A 22182-nucleotide genomic window follows, 5' to 3' on the forward strand; every position below is an offset into this window, starting at 1 on the left:
AAGTTACGGAAATTAATGGAAATATGAGTCAAACATCTGTCATTATAATTGTTATTATTATCGTACTAAAAAATATTGCTATACTTACTATACTAGGCCGATATTAGATCTGCACGTCGGGGACAGCTGCAGCCTACGTCAGTCCGGGCATATGACTCCCCTACCCAATAAGACGCCTTCCCGGCCGCGGTGCGACGTCTTCCGGGTGGCCGATTCGGAAACTCGGTAGGGAGACACGGCTGGATCTCCGGCCCGTCGGTGAAGGTCAGTACCGGGTAGCGTGACAGATCGTCCTGGGAAGGGGCTTCACGCATAAAATCCCCCCAGGTGCGGAGGGTGGGGGGCGTTGAGGCGCAGTGCAGCGCGCAGCGAAGCCTCCATTCATTGCCGGCTTTAAAATGCCTTTGTCCTTTTTGCGCTGTTCTCCGGTTTCCTGCAGCGTAGTTTGTTTTTTCCGCGAAATCCGAGTCATTCGTATGTATTATTAATCACTGAATTTGAATTCTGCACTTCGAGCCAAGTTTAGGGAGCTGTATCGATGCGTGGTACCCAAATGCATTTAAACCCCTTTTATAAGCAATGTGCATCGACCTGGACATTACATTCGGAGCGTTTAAACTGCAGTGCGGGACAAAGCCGCTTCGTGTGAAGTTCCTCTGCGACGCCGGGAATCAGGGTCCAGAATCCCGCAGTATCTGCTGACGTGGTGTGGCCACCTCGGCGTGTTCAAGGGCAGAAAGCCGGTTTGGAAAAAGTCGTTTCCACGGAGAGATCATAACTCGAGTAAACTGTTGGGGGGGGGGGGGGGGGGGCTTGGCCTTTTTTGCGCTGTTTCTGTTTTGAAAAGGCACACTGCGCGCTCTCCGGCTCCTCCAGTCCCCAGAAAGCCAGTCTAGCTGTGTGGGATGGCGACCTGGCAGCATGCGAGCAGTCAGTGCCGCTGCAATCAGCACCGAATGCAGGGACGGTGGCTCTGAGAGGCGTGAGATCCTCCGGTGGCACCTTTGCGTCCCACCGCGGACTATTTTTATAGCGAGTTCGGGTGTGGGAAGCTGGCTAAAGCTGTTCACTTCACTGCCTGACCTTGTTTGACACTTTGCATGCGTGATCGTGTAAGGGTCTGAGTTTTGTGCACTGCTCTGTTAAGTAATAGCTCAGATAAGTAGTTTTACAGGGTAATGCTGATATGAACATGAATTTGTTTTATTTCAAAATGGTCTGATAGAATTTTAGAGTGGGCTTCAGTCCTTGGTTCTGGTGAAGTCTCACACAAAGTGGGATTAGGACGTAATGGCAGGGTTCAACGGGGATGGGGGTGTGTGAGCTAAATGCAGTGTGGTCTGTTGTCTGCTGTGAGCATGCTCAACCTGATAATCACCCTGCACCATGCTATCTGTGTTTCCCCTACCCTTCTCTGTGTTTGACTTGTTTTGCCTGCGTAGCGCGTAGTGTAACGTGACCCTCCTCCATGTGCTGTGGTGGTGGGGGGGGGGGGGGTCAGGGAGCGGGGCCTGCTGGGACAGATCTGGCTTGCTGACTGCTTTGTGCCTCGTGTTCTTTTACAGGAGGAGGATCGCCACCCCTGAGCTTGCCCTGGTATCTGCGTTCCCATGGCGACCCTTGTCCGCGTGTTCGCAGCCAGTTGTGGCGGCCCCCTGGCCTGTGGGGCAACCCGCGCCCCCTTGCGGACCCCTAGGACATTCCAGTCACATCACCTGCGTTTCTTTGGCATCAACCGGCCGCTCTGCCGAGCCGCTGGACCAGGTAAGGGTCCGCTGTGGCCCCCGGGACACGAGGGTGGTTGTGTAAGGGGGAAAGCAGCAGAGGGAGTTTGTGGGGTTTAAGAGATGCTTATGTGACACGTTGTGTGTGAAACGGGGGGCCGGCAGGGGGTTGGCGAGAGGTTGACGGTAAGGGATTAGTGCAGGGTCACTGGGGGGGGAGGGTCAGCGGTTTCCTGTCCGGCACTAAGCACCTTTGATTAGTGCTTAATCCTTCCATTGTGGCACCTGGTCTCTCTGCCCGGTTGGCGTCTTCCTGGCAACGTGCAGGTGAAGCTGGTCACCGTGCACTTTCCCTGCTCGAACGGACCTCCGCGTCCCGCCACCCACAGCGTGGCCCGCAGTGTTGGGTGGGCGGATGGGAGCTTGGCCCCCACCATTTCATTGGGACAGCTGAGGATGCTATTTCTGGCATCGTGTCAATTGGGGTGCCGGTGCATTGGGCAGTGTGACAAACTAGGTCGGCTAGTTTGTCTGAGCCACTTCTGAAAGCGCGTGTGTGTTTGGCAAGAGCACCATAGATAGGAGGCTCTGATAAAAACGTGGGGGAGTCCCCCCAGTACAGCTTGTCCACCAGGGAGGCAAATGTGACTATTGACTGAAAACATTACAGTACAGTCAGTGTGTCCAGCCCACCTTCCATGCAGGTCAGGAATTGGCTCATTGGGAAACTTGACTTTGTAGTGCCGGGTCCCCAAAACCAAGTGACAATTGCCAAGTCGCTGAGAAACCTTAGACTGGCCCTACTGGCCGGTGTCCTCCTAGTCGCTGCTCAGGTTTCGTCTCGTCATGTTCCTGGAAAACGCTCCTCACTGCCCACACCCACACTGGAAACGTGATTGTGGTCATAAAGTTACATGACAGCCTAGGACTTTATCTGATGGAATGACCTCGACTGTATTGGATTAATTGTGTTATAAATATTACAGGTAGCACCCAAGAGGTGAAATTTCCCCCTGGGGTCAATAATGTCGATCTTAATCTTAAATGCCCCTCCTGTTCCTGGCATTGGTGCCAGCTGCTCTGCCCTTCGTGCCCTGTGACATGCAGTCAGTCACTGCTCCAGGCACTTAAAAATTACCACCAATTTTCTATTTTTAATGCTGTACAGCATTTATTCTTAGCATGCTGATTTTGGCGCGGTTCTAATATAACCAAAATGAAGGTAACTGCCCTGAACGTATGCAGGATGGTTAATCCCTTACGGGGTTCACTTAACATGCCAGGTCATGCCACAGTAGGGTCGACTCCTCGACAGCACGTACCTTTGTAAAGTGCTGTTTGCCCGCTTTGGTAAAGCCCCTGCGAAAGAGATTTAATGTAAATGTAGTGCTGCAGCTGGTCATCTTGCCATTTGTTTCGGAGCAAATGCTCCAGAGGAGGATGAAATTCCTGTAAAGGCACCCAGGAGTCTCCCAATAGGTACCAGGATCATGTTTCCCCAGGTGGGGGTCAGACTCCTGCTCTGTGTTTGGTTGCCTGCAGGTGTATCGTGTCTAAACTGGAGTCTGCAGGCTTCTTGCAGGATGACCTCAGTCTCAAAGGTCCCTGCGAAGGTTTATTGTGAGGTGGTTTGGTGTCCGATGTGCAAAGTGGGCGGTCCTTACTGCCTCTTCAGGGCTGTGTTTATGTAAACCGTGTGTGTGCGGGTTTGTATTTACCATATCGTGGGGATCAAATGTAGTAAAACCTGTTACTTTTTAGCTTTTGGGGACATTTTTCAGGTCCCTACAGTATAAGCCTCAGTTTTTGAATCCGTGAATGCAAAAGAAACTAAAAATGGCAAAAGTCTTGTATTTTGTTTGACAGCTGTAACTCTTCCCCAGCCTGAAGCTTAGTTGGGATTAGTGTTATGCCCATAGAAATGAATGGAGAGTCCCCACAATGATTGGAAGATATGGACTGTGTGTGTGTGTGTGTGTGTGTGTGTGTGTGTGTGTGTGTGTGTGTGTGTGCCGTCCCACCCACAGGCCTCCCATACAAGCAGCTGACCGTTGGCGTCCCCAAGGAAATTTTCCAGAACGAGCGGCGGGTGGCGCTGTCTCCCGCCGGCGTTCAGGCCCTCATCAAGCAGGGCTTCAACGTGGTGGTGGAGTCGGGCTCCGGGGAGGCTGCCAAGTTCTCCGACGACCTCTACACCTCTGTGGGGGCCACCATCAAAGATGTCCGGGATGTGCTGGCCTCTGACATCGTGCTGAAGGTAATGACCCCCCGTGGGGGTCGGCTGGACCCCAGCTGCCCCTGATGCTTTGCCTGGATGGACAGGCACAGTGCGCTTCACGCCCCCTTCCCGCCCAGGTGCGTGCCCCCATCTTCAACCCCGCGCTGGGTGCTCACGAGGCGGAGCTCCTGAAGGAGGGCTCCACGCTGGTGAGCTTCGTGTACCCGGCCCAGAACCCCGATCTGATGCAGCAGCTGGCCCAGCGCAAGGCCACCGTACTCGCCATGGATCAGGTCCCCCGTGTCACCATCGCCCAGGGATACGACGCGCTCAGCTCCATGGCCAATATCGCAGGGTGAGGCGTCGGGTCTAAAAGTTGCCTCTTTTTGCTTATGTGGATGTGAGTGGCAGTTACTAGTGATTTGGGGGGGGTGAGATTTTGGCCTGTGTGAATGCCTGTCGGGGAAACCCCCCCGGTGTCACATGGACCCCCCCTCACTGACGATGTCTCGTCGGCAGGTACAAGGCCGTGATCCTTGCTGCCAACCACTTTGGGCGCTTTTTCACCGGTCAGATCACCGCTGCCGGGAAAGTCCCCCCCGCCAAGGTGGGTCAGTCATGCCGCGCAGCCGGGGGCCGGGCTGCTGATGGACGCCGCAGCACTGTTTCCTGAGTTTGCTCCGGCCCCTTCCCCCCTCCCGCCCACATATCCAGGTACTGATCATCGGAGGCGGGGTCGCCGGGCTGGCCGCTGCAGGGACCGCCAGAGCCATGGGTGCCATCGTGAGGGGCTTTGACACCAGGTGAGGGCGCCAGAGATCCCATGGAGTATGGGGTACAGGGGTGTGGGCTGTGAAGGTCCCAGAATGGCTGTGGTGGGTTGTTCTAATCTGATAGGTTACTACTCATTTCATTTCTTTGCACTGGGAGTTTACCTGTATCGGTAAAAATGCTAGCGGTGGGGGGGTGGCAGTGCCCCCCCCCCACCCCCCCGGCACACTTCCTGAACCTTTATTCATCTGGGGGATTTTCTTATGGGAGATTCTAAAATTAATTTTGGTAGATGCTGAAATGAACAGTGCCATCCAGCAGGGGGCAGCACAGGACTACATATTCTAGTGGTGTTTGCGTGGGTTTGTAACCAGGCAATGCTGAGTGATATGTACCTCGTCCGGTAGGTGGAAGCACTTGACAAGCCAACTAGTCGTTGAAGTGGAGTTCTCTTTGTAGTACTGCTTATATGACGTGTTGCCTTCGCGCTGTTGTTTGAGAACGGTGCACTTCTCAGATGGGTTTGTCTGTTCACCCTTGAACCTCTTATCGAAATGTCTGCACAGATATTTTTTTTGTCTGTATAGGTTGACATTTTACTTCAAGAATACCTGTGCTTCATTTGAGGTACAATGGGATTTGTGGGGATTTGAACCAGCAACCTAGTGGTGCTTATGTGGTTTATGATTTCATGCCACTTAAGATGCTTGTGTGTGAACCCTCCCCCGCCCCCTTCCCTAGAGCGGCAGCGTTGGAGCAGTTCAAGTCTCTGGGTGCGGAGCCTCTCGAGGTGGACGTGAAGGAGTCTGGCGAGGGCCAGGGCGGCTACGCTAAGGAGATGTCCAAGGAGTTCATCGAGGCCGAGATGAAGCTGTTTGCCAAGCAGTGCCTGGACATCGACATCCTCATCAGCACGGCCCTCATCCCTGGTACTGCGACTCGCTGGTGCTCACACCCCATCCCTTTTAAGCTCGTCCCACCCCCCTGTGACTGTCCCCATGGTGACCCTCAGGTAAGAAGGCACCGGTGTTGATCACCAAGGAGATGGTGGAGACCATGAAGGAGGGCTCTGTGTTGGTAGACCTGGCTGCGGAGGCTGGTGGCAACTTTGCGACCACAGTTCCTGGGGAGCTTTCAGTGCACAAGGTGGGGCGTTGGCTCTGGGGGGAGGGCTGCCGTTTTAATTTAAGCTTCTAATTCGACTCTGGGTTCCTGGCTTATTTGCGGGTATTAGATGTGGCTTTGCGGCTGTGTTTGTCAGGTGCCTCCCTAACCGCAGCGCCCCCTGCTGTCCCTCCAGGGTGTGACACACGTCGGCTATACGGACCTGCCCAGCCGCCTAGCCACACAGGCCAGCTCGCTGTACTCCAACAACATCATCAAGCTGCTGCGCGCCATCAGTCCCGACAAGGAGAACTTCCACTACGAGGTGAAGGACTCCTTCGACTATGGCACCATGGACCACGTCATCCGCGGCACCGTCGTCATGCAGGTGAGCCGCCGCTCTCTGGGGGGGGGATGTTCGGCTTGGTGATGCGTGCAGCCTCACTGACTGACCGTCGTCTATGCCGCCCCGCAGGACGGCAAGCTGATCTTTCCGGCCCCTCAACCCAACAACGTCCCGGTGGCTGCACCGGTGAAGACCAAGACTGTGCAGGAGCTGGAGGCGGAGAAGGCTGCGGCCGTGTCCCCCTTCAGGGCCACCATGACCACCGCCGGGATCTACACGGGGGGTGCGGCCCACATCCGCAGCCTTTCTCGCTCCCATTCTCTGAGCCCCCTCCCACCCCCCGAATTAAATAATGCTCAGAGAACTTGGCTGATGCTAGTTCTGGTTCTTGCGATGAGCAGGGTGCCCCCCCACAGCCTCATCGGAGGGCTCTGTTGTACGGCGGTTAAAGGGGCTGAGCAGAGTCCTGGCCCTGAATGTGGGCTCCTGGCTGCCTGCGTTCCTGCCTGCGTTCCTGCCTGTGCCAGTGAGCCTGCGCTGGTGCCGTACCCTGAGATCAAAGCCGCCACCCCCCCTGCCCCTACGCACAGCTCTCACGGAAATAAACACCATCAGACAAACAAACGCCGCAGTCGTCACTGCCCCCCCCCCCCCCCCCTGCCAGTGCAGGACCTCTCCAGAGGCGACCACCGTTGTTTTTTGGGGGGTTGCTGGATCAGAGCGCGGGCTTTGAATTCCACTCTGGTCCCTAATTGGTGTGCTTTGTGCCCTGCACCCCCCTCCAAATGTCTCCCAGTGCCAGGAAACAGAGCAGTAAAAGCCCCCCCCCCCCCCCCAGACAAGCCTGCTTGATTGCTCAGGCTATGGCTCTCTGTGTCTTTAACACGTTTTAACTTCAGAGCCTGTCTGGTGGGAGGGGCACGGGGCTGTAATTTCCACTAAATTGCAAACAGCATCATGCCTGTCTGTCCCTCCCCCCCACCCTTTGATTTGTGGATCGGTCTCCCCCTCTGATCAGGTTTGCTCATGGCCTGTGTGTCTGTGTGTGACCAGGTCTGGCCACCTTGCTGGGTCTCGGCCTCAGTGCCCCCAACGCCGCCTTCCCGCAGATGGTCACCACCTTCGGCTTGGCTGGAATCGTGGGCTACCACACCGTGTGGGGGGTGACGCCGGCCTTGCACTCCCCGCTGATGTCCGTCACCAACGCTATCTCCGGTAAGCCCGCCGCACGCGCGGCCTGCCCCGATGCATCATGGGAGCCAGGGGCTCGTCCCGTTTCCTCAGGGTCTTTGTCTGCCGTTGCCTTTCTGTTCTGCCTCTGAGCTTCTCCCCAATAATCCACCATATTGTGCATGAGGACCTATTGGTCCCAGAAGGTTGTTGGGTTAACTGGCTTCGGTGGTGGGGCTGAGCCATGTGATTGGCCAGGTTCCGGACTGGCTCTTTGGGTTGTGAGATCAGAGCTGGCCACTTCCCTCCCCATCGCTGTTTGCTCCTGCCCACTCGTGCCCCTCTGGTATGGCCCAGCACCGCTCTGTAACACTATCCCGACCCGTGGCCCGCATGCCAGCCTGTCACTGAGCCCCAGTCTGTGGCAGACCCACGTTTAACTGGCAGATGCGTGTCCTGTGAATGCCCCCCTCCTGTCCTGGGGGGACTCGCGCTCTGTTCAGCTTCCTCTGCTCGCCGGGTGGCTCTGCAGTCTTTGAACTCGCTCACTCGGCCATCTTGTTTCCCTCTGACCTTGTTCCCCCACCCCTCACCGCCGCAGGAAGGCAGATCTCCAGTTTCGGTGTTGGCCAGAGGGTGCTGGTGCGGAATGCCTTTTTGCCGTGGTGGGGGGGGGTGGGGGTGGTTCTGTACTTACCTGGCATCACCCCTGTGTGGGCTTTAATCTACCTGAAACCGCCCCCCAGAGCTCTGTAATCCTTCTGGCCCCCTCCCCAAAGCCTGATTCTGCGAGCTGAAGCCCATGCCAGGAGGGGCTGCAATCCCCCCCCCCCCCCCCCAGTCACAGCGTGCCGTGGGGCTTCAGGTGGTCAGACACACTTCAAAGGGCCCCCGCGTGTCACCGCTGATGCTCCTCACACTGTCTCATGTCTTCATTCCTGCTGAGTGCCCCCCCCCCCCCCCCCCAAACACAAATTTACAAAGTGTTATGAAGTCCTGGCCCTCGTGAACTGTTTTTTTTCCCAAGCTCTTTAACACCCTCCCCACCAGGCCGTGTTTATAAACCATTATGCAGAAAATGGCCTTTTCCCAGAAAGGCCATTAAGGGTCCCCTCCGGTGCCACGACGGTGTGAAGGCTCCCCGTCCCCCGGGGGTGTCAGGAAGCCGTCACGTCAGGTCCCGTTCTCCTAATGGCTAACACAAGGGCCGGCGTGCCCCCCCGCGCTCTGGGGGGGGGGGGGGCACCCTACATCTGTGCAGGGCTAATTTACAATGTGCCCCAACCAGCACATCAACCCCATCTGTCTGCCCCTCTGTCCATTTGTTCCCAGGTCTTACCGCTGTGGGGGGGCTGTCACTCATGGGGGGTGCCTACACCCCCACCAACACTGCTGAGACTCTGGCTGTCTTGGCGGCCTTCATCTCCTCCGTCAACATCGCGGGTGAGTGGTGGAACGCACTGTGTGTGTGTGTTGGGTTGGGGGCTGGATTAGACTAGACTCTAGTCCCATAATTCCTGGCGAGCCGCACTGGAAGGTGTTTAGGGGAGCTGGTGCAGCACTTGTTCTGCTTACTTGGTATGCCCTCAGTTATGGGACGGGGGCCTGAGGCTTTTAAAGAGCTTTTAAAATGCCAGAATGTTCTGGGGTCTGCAGCAGATTGACTCGCAGTCATTAGTTCCAGTTTGTTTTCCCCACCTTTTTAATGTGATGTTTGTCTATTTAACTTCTTTATTGAGGTTCTGTTTCCCTGGCAAATAAAAGGGCACTAAAATTAACCTTTGAGTTTCTGGCTACGTGAAGTTTTAATTTGGGCATTTTAACCTCATTAGGCTGAGCTGAAATGCACCGTGTGTGTGTGTGTGTGTGTGTGTGTGTGTGTGTGTGTGTGTGTGTGTGTGTGTCTGTCTCCTCACAGGTGGATTCCTGGTCACCCAGAAGATGCTGGACATGTTCAAACGTCCCACTGACCCCCCCGAGTACAACTACCTGTACCTGCTGCCGACGGGGGTGTTCGTTGGGGGCTACAGCGCTGCCCTTCATAGCGGATATAACATCGAACAGGTGGGCGCGGCTCGCTTGGGCGTTTCATGCCCGCTTCCGAGGCCAGGCGAGTGTCCCAGCCTGACCCTTGTGTGTCGGTGCCCCCACGCTGCAGATGATGTACTTGGGCTCGGGGCTGTGCTGCGTCGGGGCCCTGGCCGGCCTCTCCACGCAGTCCACGGCGCGGCTCGGAAACACCCTCGGCATGATCGGTGTGGCCGGCGGTCTGGCTGCCACCCTGGGGGCTCTGAAGCCGTCCCCGGAGCTGCTGGCACAGATGAGCGCCGCCATGGCTGTGGGAGGCACCGCTGGTGGGTGCGCGTGCCGTGTGTGTGTGTTGACGGGCTATTCCGGAAGGTGTATGAGTCACTCTAACTGGTACACACTGTGCTCCAGTGCATGTGCACTAACGGTTCCTGGAAGCGGCTGACTAGCGGCCTCCTGCTCGCGCCTTGCAAACCCCCCGCCCAGGTCTGACCATCGCCAAGCGGATCCAGATCACAGACCTGCCCCAGCTGGTGGCGGCCTTCCACAGCCTGGTGGGCCTGGCTGCCGTGCTCACCTGCGTGGCCGAGTACATGGTGGAGTACCCGCACTTCGCCACCGACCCCGCCGCCAACCTCACCAAGATCGTGGCCTACCTGGGCACCTACATCGGCGGCGTGACCTTCAGCGGCTCCCTCGTGGCCTATGGGAAGCTGCAGGGTGAGTCGGGGGCGGGGGGGGGGGGTGGTAATTCATGCCGATGAGCAGTGGTGAGGCGGCCCCTGTCCACCGGAGCCCCCCACAGCCTCTCTGGATCGCCGCTCTGCTGTCCTGGTTTTGTAGATGCAACCGGCCACTACTGTGAGCTGCAGTCGGCCCAACATGTTAGCAATCGCCGGCGTAATTGCGCGTGTCAGGCTGGTATCGGCACGATCTCTCCCAGTCATGACCCTCCAATTAAAGGGCTCTGGGCGAAAACAGCCTGGCCGCCGAGCCCGGCGGTGACCGTCATGGGCGCAGGGCCTTACGGCTGTCTGCCTAATTGCCATTCCGGCTTCCTTGTCCCACGACCCCCGACCCCCACCCCCACCCATGTGGTCTCCTCCAGGTATGCTGAACTCCGCCCCCCTCATGCTTCCCGGCCGGCACGCCCTCAACGCCGGCCTGATGCTGGCCAGCATTGGAGGAATGGTGCCGTACATGTTGGATCCCAGCTACACCACGGGGCTCGCCTGCCTGGGCTCTGTCTCCGCGCTCTCTGCTGTCATGGTGAGAAGCCCAGCCGTGCCTCCCGTGACACAGGGGGGGGGGGGATTTAACTGCCCAGTCCTCCTCAAAAACAACGGCCAGTCATTCTGCCTCAATTCTAATCTACCAAAGTGTTTATGTAATGAAGTCAGGGGGGGTGACAATACGACGCTCTCGTGCTGTTTGTGCCGCCGGTCCAGGTGGCTGCACTCTCCTCCGTCATCCTCTTCCTCCATGGGTGCCAGAGCTGTTCGCTGCTACCCATCTTGAGTTGTGTTACTCGTAGGTCTTGCTGGGTTTTCTCTACCTTCTGGGGCTGGAGAGGATCAACTCCGGTCACGTTTGTAGTCCAGAGTGGTTCGGTTCATCGGAGACCTGTGGTCCGATGAACCTGCAAGGAGAGACCTTGGAAGATGCAGGTTGTCCATGCTCTCGGAAATGGCCACGGGAAGGTCGTGGTTATATATATATGTGTGTGTGTGTGTGTGTGTGTGTGTGTGAGGTCCACTTGCGATGGGCCTGGTCGCATCCTTGCTCCATAGGTGACACCCCCCCCAACAGCGCGGGCCTCGCAACATCACACTGACGCATCTAAAATTATGACTCATTAGTTTTGATGTTGCCGCTGCTTGTGTGACACGGCCGCGGACTCATAGCCGTCCGCCCCGCTGCAGCTTCATCCATCTGCTGTAACGTATGAGCCGCTCCTGATTTTTGAAGTGCGATTCGATATCGTTCAAGTTCTGTTTGTTTGATCAGGTATTTAATTACGAAATACTGAGGAGCTGCTGGACTCCTGGTCTGCGGCGGGGGTGGGGGGGGGGCGGGGGGAGCTGGGGGATGGTGATGCCAGGGGGTGACACTGTAACCATGTCTTGCCAACACAGGATCCAAGTTTTTTAGGTTCATGTGGGTGGTGGGCAGGCAGGTTCTCTGAATGAAGTGACAAGCATGGATTCAGATTAGCGTCTGGAAGGTGGCGTTGTTTGCGTATCTCTGGAGTTTCTTTGACCTGCTCTTTCCCCACACAGGGTCTGACGCTGACCGCTGCTATCGGGGGTGCTGACATGCCTGTGGTCATCACCGTGCTGAACAGCTACTCTGGCTGGGCGCTGTGCGCTGAGGGATTCCTGCTCAACAACAACCTGCTCACCATCGTGGGGGCTCTCATTGGATCATCAGGGGCAATCCTGTCCTACATCATGTGTGTGGTAAGAACAGGGGCCCGATCTGACCAGGGGTCGTCAGGCAGGGCTTGTAACGTTTTGGAAGAGTTCTGTCTGTAAGACCCCGGTGTTGGGTCAGGTGTGGTGTCCAAAGAACTGCCTGCTCCATCTGGCCCTCCTTTGGCCAGTTTGTCGTTTAGTTCATCCCAGGAAATGGTGCTGAACTTTTGGCCGGCTGGCCTTCCCTGGTCAGGGGCGCCTCACCGGACCTGTTGGCCGCCGTGAGCTTTTCTTGTTCCGTCCCGGGAGGCGCCGAGCAGTGAGCTTCAGCGTGCTCGTTGGCCCGGTTTTCAGTCCAGAACCTGTGGAAAATCTGAATCCAGCTTTGGGGAACTTTCCGGTTCTCGCTGAGTTCCTTATTTTTAAAACGGACCATGATGTTGGAGAACCTATTTGTCCATCAAGGGGAGTTTATGAAGACCTCCTGTTTCGCCCCAAATGTCCAGGTTAAACAGGCCCAATGCTGATGATGGTTCGGTATTGCTATTAACCCCCCCCCCCCCCCCTTCCTTCCCCAATCTCGTAGGCCATGAACCGCTCTCTGGCCAATGTGATCCTGGGTGGTTATGGCACCTCCTCCACTGGAACGGGAAAGCCCATGGAGATCACAGGCACACACACGGAGATCAACGTAGACCAGACTGTGGAGATGATCAGAGAGGCCCACAATATTATCATCACGCCAGGTAATTGGGTCTGGACCTCGAACCCCTGCCCGAGCCTTTAAACCACGTGGCTTGGAGTTCTGACCCCACTCCTGTTTCATGTCGTGCTGCCACTTGTGGTCCATCGGGCGACCCAAACCGGGGTGAGCAGATCTGAGCCAGAGAGGGGGGGGTGTCGCTCGCTCCAGGGTAAACGGGGCCCTGGCCAAGCACAACGTGGCTCAGGCTGCCTGCCTGACCCCTGTCTGACCTCAGTCTGTGCCCAGTTTCCCTGGTCGTGGTCAGACATAGCCATGACCAATGCACAGGAGAGTGTTTGTCACAGGACTGCTCTTATTTAAACGGCGGGGGGGGCAGTCTGCAGCAGAACGCCTGATGGCTTATTGTGACATGACAATCAGGCAGCCTAAACAGGAACTGTAGCTCTCACTGCACACTGTAAACCCCTACTCCTCCCTGGGACATTGTTTTTGTGCTGGTTTTAACTAGCGAGCCCTAACACCCCAGAGACAGAGATGAAAGGTGTCTCTGCATCACTTTTGTCACGACTGACTGGTGTAACTGCTTTCAGCTTTGGGAGGGAACCCCCCCCCCCCGCCAGCTCTGAGACTAACCCTGACTCCCTGCTTGGCCGATTTCTGCTTCTGGCTTCGAGGTTTTTTTTTTTTTATAGTAGTCAGAGTCTAAGGAAACAACTTTAAACGTTTCCTTGAATTAGTCCAAGCGCCACTTTGAAGCACAAATGGTCGATTTTTGAAGTGACAAAGCCGTTAAATCGAACCCGAATCTGTGTGGAGTCACAGAATGAGTTCTTGCAAGCCTACAATTTCTGAAGTTGGAAGCTTCAGAATAATCCCCCAAAGAGAGTAGGCCTTGTGTGCGTGTGCGTGTGCGTGTGCGTGTGCGTGTGTGTGTGTGTGTGTGTGTGTGTGTGTGTGTGTGTGTGTTCAACTACATGTCCCCCACAATGACGTAAAACCTGTTACTTTTTAACTTGTGGGGAATTTTTTTAGGTCCCCACAATATAAACCACAATTTTATGAAAATCTGTGCAATCAAAAACAATAGGCAAAAGTCTTGTGTTTCATTTGGTTGCTTGTATAACTATGACTTGAAGTTTAGGCTGAGCTGGGGTTATCTTATCGTACATAAGGTTGTATCCATTTTCTCCTTGCCAGGATGACTTCAATCTGTCACTGAAGTGAAGTCATCAATTAGGGGCGATATTAATAGGAATTTATGTGCTGTACTGGGCGCTGATGTAGGGCACAGACATGCAGCACGGCCTGGCGTCTCCTGAAACCGTCCCTCTCCTCCACAGGCTATGGTCTGTGTGCTGCTAAGGCGCAGTACCCCATCGCAGAGCTGGTGAAGATGCTGATGGAACAGGGGAAGAAAGTCAGGTGAGCGGGTGTGTGTGTGTGTGGATTAGGTTTATATTACTTTGTGGGGACCAAGTGTTACTTATGGTTAGAGTTAGGGCTGGGTTGGGGTTAAGGTCGTCATGTTGGGATTAGAGTTTTCTCCATAGAAATGAATGGAGAGTCCCTACAAAGATATAATTCCAAACGTGTGTGTGTGTGTGTGTGTGTGTGTGTGTGTGTGTGTGTGTGTGTGTGTGTGCAGTGAAACGGAAGGACACGCATGGTGATCCTCTGTTCTGGCTGTGAATTTACTCTCAGGTCCGGTTTGGGGGTGGGTTATATTCCGGGCTGAAACACTAACCTGTGAAATCAGGATGAGTTTGCCGGCAGCCTGCTGGACGTGGTTCCCCCCCCCCCACCCCGGAGCTGTGGGGGCACTACCAACTTTAATTGTTTAATGTTTCCTGTGGCTCCCCCCCGGCCTGATAATGCTATGACACACATTTTGGTTTCTATGAGATTCCCCCCCCCCCACCCCTTTCATGCCCCCATCTTGGAGCCCCTCCATGCAGTTCATGTATGGCCCTCGGGGAGGTGGCATCACAGATGCCCTGGTGCGTCCTTTGATCCTGGGGACACTGAGCTCACTGCGTGTGGCCCCCGGCACCTCCGAGTGGGGCCTCGAACCCGGGCTGTGGCCGATTTTAAAATAAATACATAAATAAATACACCTGGGGCTCGCAGTGGTCAGCACAACTGGATTTAGGCCTGAGACTCGTGTTTCTGATCTTGGGGTGAGACTTTGCTGTTGGGGGTGGGGGTGGGGAGGGGGGCTGCCAGAGCGACTTGTGTGATTTTTCTCCCACCCTTTTGATCTGAGACTGTGGCAGCTGGCACCAATTAGGCCATTTGTAGTTGATTAGGGGGGAAGTGGGTGGCCGGACAGTGGACGGATCGGCCAACATCTCGGGCCCCCCACCCAGCCCGCCAACCGGGGTGGGGGTGGGGTTTGGGAGTCTTACTCAGGGGCTAGTCACTAAGTGTGTCATGACCCTACTGAAAGCGGGCATAGAAAGCTGAGCCTCATGTAAATCCTTCCTGTGGGTAGATGGACAGGGTTAGGCCCTTCTGTGTTCTCTGCTCTGGATCTGTAGTTTAAGCTGAGGGCCTGGTGAGTGACCCCCACCCCACCCCATGTCGCCGCAGGTTCGGTATCCATCCAGTCGCTGGCCGTATGCCAGGGCAGCTGAACGTCCTTCTGGCCGAGGCTGGTGTGCCCTACGACATGGTCCTGGAGATGGACGAGATCAACGAGGACTTCCCAGGTAGACTGTGTGGATGCATCCGCCACGCGTCTTGGTTGCCCTGCCCACATCTTCACCGTGGGGGGTCTTGAATGTCTGACTGTATCCGCCGCCTCTGTTTCAGACACTGATCTGGTTCTGGTGATCGGGGCGAACGACACCGTGAATTCCGCTTCACAGGAGGACCCCAACTCCATCATCGCCGGCATGCCTGTCCTGGAGGTGTGGAAGTCCAAGCAGGTGAGACCTGTGCTGCGTTCAGCCCCAGCGAAACCTTGCACAACGCGTATTGAAAGTGAAGCAGTGGTGTATTGAACATCCTGTTGCGCCGGAGAAGCATTGCGACTCTGGCTAGGATGCATTGCGGACTTTTTAATTGGGCAGGGTTTGGACGCGGCTGATTTGGTGACACCTCTGACACACCCACCGCAGGAGAGGAAGCGCACCTCGAAATCTCTAGCACCACGTTTCACACAGATTCGAGGAAATGTGCCGTTTGTAACCAGAAGTCGCAACAAACCGCTGCATGCCATCTTCAGACTGAACCCCCCCATGGGCTCGTCTAGGAGCGGCAGTGCAGCCTTGAGCCGCTCGTGATCAGCTTCAGTGGCTTCGGAGCCTCTCTGTATGATCAAAGCAGCTGTTTTGGCTCTGGGGGTGTGTGACAGTAGTCTGGCTAGAGAATCTCACACACACATACTGTGGTGCACAGGCAGGATCCTCCTCACGGTCTAGGCCAGGCCTAGACACTGCCTTGGTCCCTCCCTCCTCTCTGGTTGCCTTGCCAACAAGCCCCCCCCCGCACACAAACCCAGGTGCAGCCGTGGCAGACCCATAACGCTCAGATAATCCATGACTCGTCCCTCTGGAATGAGGGCTTTCGGAATAGTGGGGGTATTTTCCCAGAACCAGAGGAGAAAAGATGGGGTTGCAGTTACTGCTCTCTGCTGGAGGGCCCCCACGTACGGCTGTGCAGCTGGAAGGGTGGTACCCGGCCTGGTTCCTCCACGGTCCTGTGTTCACCGCCTGCTGGAATGTTTCGCTGAGCCCCAAGGGCAATGCTGCGGTGGGCATACAGGTCTGTGGTCTGGGCGTTTTTCGTCCAGGGGGTCCCACCTCTGGCAGGTACAACCATTAGCATCACCTCAGCTTCCCCCTTCCCTGTGGTCCTGCCTCTTGTCAGGCCATGGCAGATCGTGTGGCGGCCTGACCAGCATCTCTGGACTTTGCCACTTGGTTCTGGGCCAACTCGTACTCATTAGTGGGCTTTCAGCACATCAGACGGTAGCTGATAACCAATCACAATGTAGAGGAGGTGGGTTCAAGCACCTAGAGGAGGCAGGACCTGTCAATCAGGTGTCTTAGTCCCACCACCTGAACTCCTTTGACCCACCTCCTCTACAATGTGATTGGTTATATCTCTGAACCAGTCATTTTTCACTGTGCCCACAGAATATTTTTGTGTAAGTAAAACTCCCTCAAGCCTAAAAGTGGCACCTGGGGGTGTGGGGTCTTTTACGACTCTTCTATATTCACTGACTTTGTTGGCATCTAACCTTGACCCCACCTCCCTTTCTGGGAGTTTCCGAGCACATTAAATCCTGATCTCATAAAGCACCTTCTGTCAACTGTGGCCTGAAAGGGCAGCTGTGCTGTTCATCGTTGGCAGTCTGGTGCATTGTGGGATGGTGCTAAGGGCTCTTGCCTCTTCCTTTTGGGGCTATATATGGTTTTGGGCTAGACTGTGATGCCAAAGAGTAACCACTGCAGACCAGTCTGAACCCTGATTCTCTTTCTGGATTATGCTCAGTGTTTTTACCCTCCAACCCCCACACAGGTTGTAGTGATGAAGCGATCGCTGGGTGTGGGTTATGCCGCTGTGGACAACCCCATCTTCTACAAGCCCAACACCGCCATGTTGCTGGGAGATGCTAAGAAGACCTGCGATGCCCTGCAGGCCAAGGTCCGTGAGGCCAGCCAGTGACCTCCAAGGCTGCAGAGGGCGCTCTGACCTCCCCAGAAAATAAGTTGGTGTAACAAGCAAACTCATAGAAATAACCTTCTTGTTGCCTGTAGCTTTTTTTTTTGCCAAACATTAAGCAAGTATTAATGACATTAGATATTTAGGTTAGGTTCATCTTTTTATGTGAAGTGTTGCCCCATTAACCCTATTCCCCCCCAGTCATTACAGAAAGAGGAGGAGCAGCCATCTTGTATTTTGTAAAGCACTTAATCCTGCATATGTTATATATCATGGTTCATTTTTGATATAAGCAGATCTATTAGCTGATTCACAAAGCTAAATGAGATGATTTTTGCTAAATATTTAGATTATGGCCTAGCATTTCAAATGACTTAATTTCATCACTAGAACTCCTGTGATTGTGGGATTAATTAGTGTTAGTATAGACTATTTTTATGGTAAGGAAAGATGAGTTGGAGATGCCCAGGGAGGGTGTTCTGGGAAGGCACACAGGTGCTTCAGCCTGTGGAAGGACCAGGATGGAGGCCCATTCCAGAGGAACCTGATCGGGACGACCCCTGCTGTCTTCTCCTGTTTCCATTTCAAAGATTTAGCCGTCAGATGAAGTAAAGCCAGACTTATTCAGTCTTAGATTTGGACTCCTTTTCAGCGACAGGGCCGCCTCCTGGCTCAGAGGTGACCGGGACCTTGACATAAGATGTCGTCTTACTCCTATGCTGTAAATCAGTGAAGGACCATCGGTTGCTTACCTAGATGTAAATGCCCTGTGTAGAGAGTGCTTTGTTCTTTCATAAAGCACATGTATTCCATTAGTCATTTCATTCATTCACTCTGGGACCTGATGCAGTCCTTGAGACTGAAAGCATTACCAACACAACAGTCCTACCTCTCCACTTCTTAAAATGACCATTTCCATCATCCTACTTACAAATGGTTCCATATCCAGCTTCCTTTTTGTTCTTGAGTTTTCTGTTGTTTTTATGGGCATAAAGTTGAGCTTGGATTTTCTGTGGTGTTACTTTTGTGCTGGTCTCACATTTACCTCCACAAAAATTTCCTTTATATTCCATGGTTCCAGGTTCATTTTTATTATTTTAAAATTTACCTGCTTCTGCCCTGAGCGTGTGGTAGGAGGGGCCAATCAATGAAAAGGGACTGAGCTTTAAGGCTGTTGCAAGTTGGTCACTTTTTTTCGTATGGAAAGATGTTCCATTTGTGTAGAGATGTTCTTTACTACTTTGTAGGGAAACTGAAACAATAAAATGGAAGAGTGACCCTCAAACTTGTCATTGTGCTGTGATGTGTAGGTGGTGTGAGTTCAGCATGAGCCCCCTCAATAAACCACCCAATAAGATCAAACCCTTGTCCTCTAACTTCCTCCACTTCGGCTGAGTTTTAGCAGAAGCCTGGTATTTAGTCCAGTGTTTCCCGATCTGGTCCTCGGGGACCTACAGACAGTCCAAGTTTTTGCTGTTTCTCTTGGAGCTCGGAGGGAGCAAAGACAAGGAATGGCTGCGGGTCCCGAGGGCAGGTCTGGGAAACACTGGCTTAGTCTTTCCTAGAAAATTCCAAAATCTAATCTATCCCTATCTCTCCCCCTGCATCCACAGGCTGCAAACTCCTGGCCTTTTTGTATCAAGCTTTATAACTCAAATGCCAGTTCAGATGTTAGCTGGTACTTCACAATGCTGTGTCTCTAAGTTAGCAGTCTGGCATTGTCTGGATTGCAGCATCACTAATATATAAAACCTTCATGGTACAGCAAGACCACTGCATTGCAACCCGACACCGTGTGTTTCCAAACCCGAGCTAACAGCAGTAGCCGACCTAGTAAGATGTAAGGTCCCACACGAGGTCCTTGTGGTTCCCAATGTTCTTGCAGTTGGTTCACGGTGACCTCAGTGTTGACTCCACACTGGCTCATGGGGGCATCAGGCAGCTTCCTGTCAACACGGCTTTGTAGGAAAAGCTGCCATTTCTCCTCCAGTTTAATCAGTTTCACGCCATGTTTGTCCCAGGGGCCTTCATGGGTACAGGGTGCGGTGCTCGCATATCTGTAAGAGATGTGGGCCATCTCGGCGCAGGTGATTACGTATTGTTCATTGGCCGGCCCCTCGTGTCTGTGCCTGTGGGGTGCTGTGTATTTGTGAGACCCTCAGCTTGTCATAAGGGTACCTCCATTGCTCTGGAATGGCCCACTAAGGCATTCAGTGAAAGAACAGGTGTTTGTAGTGACGTGACTTGAGAGAGGCGTTGAATGGCCCCACAGAAAGAGCAGAGGCCTCATAATTAAGGCATGCTTTGAAGTCCTGGCTGATTCAGGACTTGCTCTGAGGAGTCACATTTTTGTGTCGTATTTTGATGGGCTTCCTGATATCTATGGCTTGATCTGCATCTGCAGCGTGAATGGGGATTTCGTGTCAAACTTTTTATCAGTATGTGATTTCGAAGTTGTTTTCTTTGAGGCTGTTTTTCATCACTATCGAGATCTGTCCACCATCGCTCCCCTGGCTGTGAGCTGGCTCTTTGCTTTCTCCCAGTGGGCCAGGAGGCTGCCATCCTGGGTGAAATGGTAGGTGGATAGTTGGGTGCTGTCACCTCACTGTGGTAAAGTCTCTGCTTTTAATTTTTCAGCATCCATGTCCTGAAGGTGAGAGTTGATCATCGTCTCCACGGCCTGATCTTGCTGTGATGGTAGTTTGAATGATTGTGTTAAGTATTGCGAAGCAGGTTGACTTTGATGTGGCACATGGCTTCCGGCATGTTCTGGCCATTGCTCTGCTGGTCTGACTGATCCCAGTTCCGGGCCTCTCTTTTGAGCACGTCATTGACTTTTGCAAGACGGCTAATGGAGAAGTTTCAACACTTCCAGCTAACGATATCGGTTGTTGGAAACGGAAAGTTGAATGGATCTTACATTGAGCAGGAAAATTCACTGCGATAGATTTTCCAGGAAACTGTTCCGCAAGCAATCCACAGCATAGTGTAGATGGCATTGTTCACAGGTCCACAGACACTCTTTATTCGGTAAGCTGCATTGGGGGGTTGGGTCACAGCGGTCTGCAGCTCGCTGAGTTTGCCCTGGAGCATGAAGTCAGTCAGGCTCTTTCCTAATAATAGCCCCAATACAGCAGGTCAGGGCAGTGAGAAGCTGAACGCTCCAGCCTTCAATGGACCACAGTTCCGAAGAGAGACTCCTGATAAGCTTGAAGCTCTTTGGAGTGAACCACGGATGAAACGTAAATCGAATTGTTCTGCCACATCTGCAGGAGATGGATTCAGATAAAAGAACACCTTGCCTGCCCAAAGCACAGGACTGGGTCCATTACGCTTTGGGGTGGTTTGGCAGCCAGCGGATCAGGAAATACTGCATCAACAAGTCCTTGAAGCGAGTTTCCTTGAGTTGCTCAAATTGAAGCTGAAAGAGGTTGGGTTTTTCAGTAAGACAACAATCCGAAACATACCTCCAAATCAACCATGAAGTATTTACAGGAAAGTAAGATGAAGGCTTTGGAAAGGCCTTTGGGTCCCCAGACTTGAGTTTTCCTGAAAATCTGTGGGGAGATCTCAAACACTCCCCGTTTTTATGGAGACCTAAGAATAGCTCTGAGCTAGAAACACTTCAGGAAAAATACCCAGAGCAAAAATAGAAAAGGCTTCTTCGCTGGCTGAAAGAACTGTGTGAAAGCAGGTATGTCTGCCAATGGAGGTGTTACTCAGAACTGACACGGTGAATCTGTTAGAAAAATAAACAAACAAAACCTAGGCCTAACTATACATAGAAATGTCATGTTTGACCTTTCCTGGACACAGGTTGCTCTGGTTCTTCTCTTCACTTAAATTTGCATCGAAACGTGTCCTTTGCATAGACAGACCAAACTTGCACAAAAAAAAACCATACTTTTCCATGCTTGTTGTCCAGCCTCCCAATTTCCATGAGGGGCTGCGTCTGCCCATAATAGAGCTTTTTCTTCAGGGCATTGGGGGGCACCAAAAGTATGTATGACTGAATGTGGTTTAATCTCCTGTGTGTGGTGAACACCAAGCCAAAAAACCCGAAGAAGACATTTCTAAGCCAAGTGAATCTGCTTCTAAAATGGAACATATATGAAATTTATCTGCTTTTGACTTTTTGAACTCTTTGGGTGAATGGTCTTAGTAATATGTTCAATGAGTTGCTAGTAACAGAAGATGCCTTGGGGGGCATTTGGGGTAGCAATGAGATGGATGGTTCCTGCCTTTTTTGTCCCTGTCTACCCTTCCTGTATGGATCCCCAGTAAGTGGCTCAGAAGCTCACAGTCAGCCAGCCAACAGCTGCTCTGTGTCTGATGTACCTACTTCTTGGAAGGGCAGTAGGCTTATTGGGGTTTTACCGTAAAAGCACGGTCTACACAACCCCCCCGGTCTTCATACTGCTGTCATATGCAGCCAAGGGTCTGAGGATCTGGGTCGAGCTGGCTGACCCACCGCCCCCATGAATCGTTCCTGGATTCATGGCTCCCTGTTGACTTTCCTTCGCATGTGATTCAGGCTGGTGGATCGTTATCAGGCTTGGCCCGTTCGCCTTTAAAACGCCACCAGTATTTTTAATTTTCTTAGTGCTTCGCAAGTTGTTTTGTGAAAAGAGGGAAAACAAGACTGATGAGGACTGTGTGCGGGGAGCCCTCTGTGGTTTATGAGAGCCGACTTATCGGAGCTCTTCTCTGCGCGTCCCTCTCTCCTGAAGTGCCCCTTTGGATGAGTAATGCGGTCATATCTCATCTGAGCATGAGAGATACGAGGGGCTGAGGTAAACACACAGGGCAGGAGTCGCATTACCACACTTTGTGTTTATACTTCAAAAAGTGGACAATGAGAAAAGCAGGCAGGTATCCAGGGATGAAAGGGCCGTTTGTCATGCACAAGGCCTCCTCGGAGAAGGAGCTCCGGAACGACAACGGTGGAGGAGAAGATTCCAGACCCTGCTTTATGTTTGGTCTCCTGCTGGGGGGGGGCTCTTAACGGCAGTGCATGGCTGTGGTCCAGGCTG

The 22182-nt window shown here is 53.5% G+C and overlaps 1 protein-coding gene across 2 annotated transcripts; it reads left to right on the top strand.

Moving 5' to 3' along the window:
- Positions 1-130: 130 nt before the first annotated feature.
- nnt (nicotinamide nucleotide transhydrogenase) lies at positions 131-18434 on the top strand. Of its 2 annotated transcripts, none has more exons than XM_023808540.2 (22): positions 131-264; positions 1566-1764; positions 3752-3981; positions 4080-4297; positions 4462-4549; positions 4657-4745; positions 5455-5642; positions 5726-5859; positions 6014-6205; positions 6293-6446; positions 7217-7378; positions 8666-8776; positions 9252-9397; positions 9492-9687; positions 9848-10081; positions 10470-10630; positions 11641-11820; positions 12362-12521; positions 13822-13903; positions 15071-15189; positions 15293-15408; positions 17006-18434. In XM_023808540.2, exons 2-22 carry the CDS (start codon positions 1611-1613, stop codon positions 17150-17152), a joined length of 3261 nt encoding a protein of 1086 aa, XP_023664308.2. In that variant the 5' UTR covers positions 131-264; positions 1566-1610; the 3' UTR covers positions 17153-18434. The 2 variants fall into 2 exon arrangements, with proteins under 2 accessions (XP_023664308.2, XP_023664309.2); XM_023808541.2 differs by having other exon boundaries at positions 259-327.
- The last annotated feature ends 3748 nt before the right edge of the window (positions 18435-22182 follow it).

This window comes from Paramormyrops kingsleyae, chromosome 7, assembly GCF_048594095.1.
Source record: "Paramormyrops kingsleyae isolate MSU_618 chromosome 7, PKINGS_0.4, whole genome shotgun sequence".
NCBI lineage: Eukaryota > Metazoa > Chordata > Actinopteri > Osteoglossiformes > Mormyridae > Paramormyrops > Paramormyrops kingsleyae.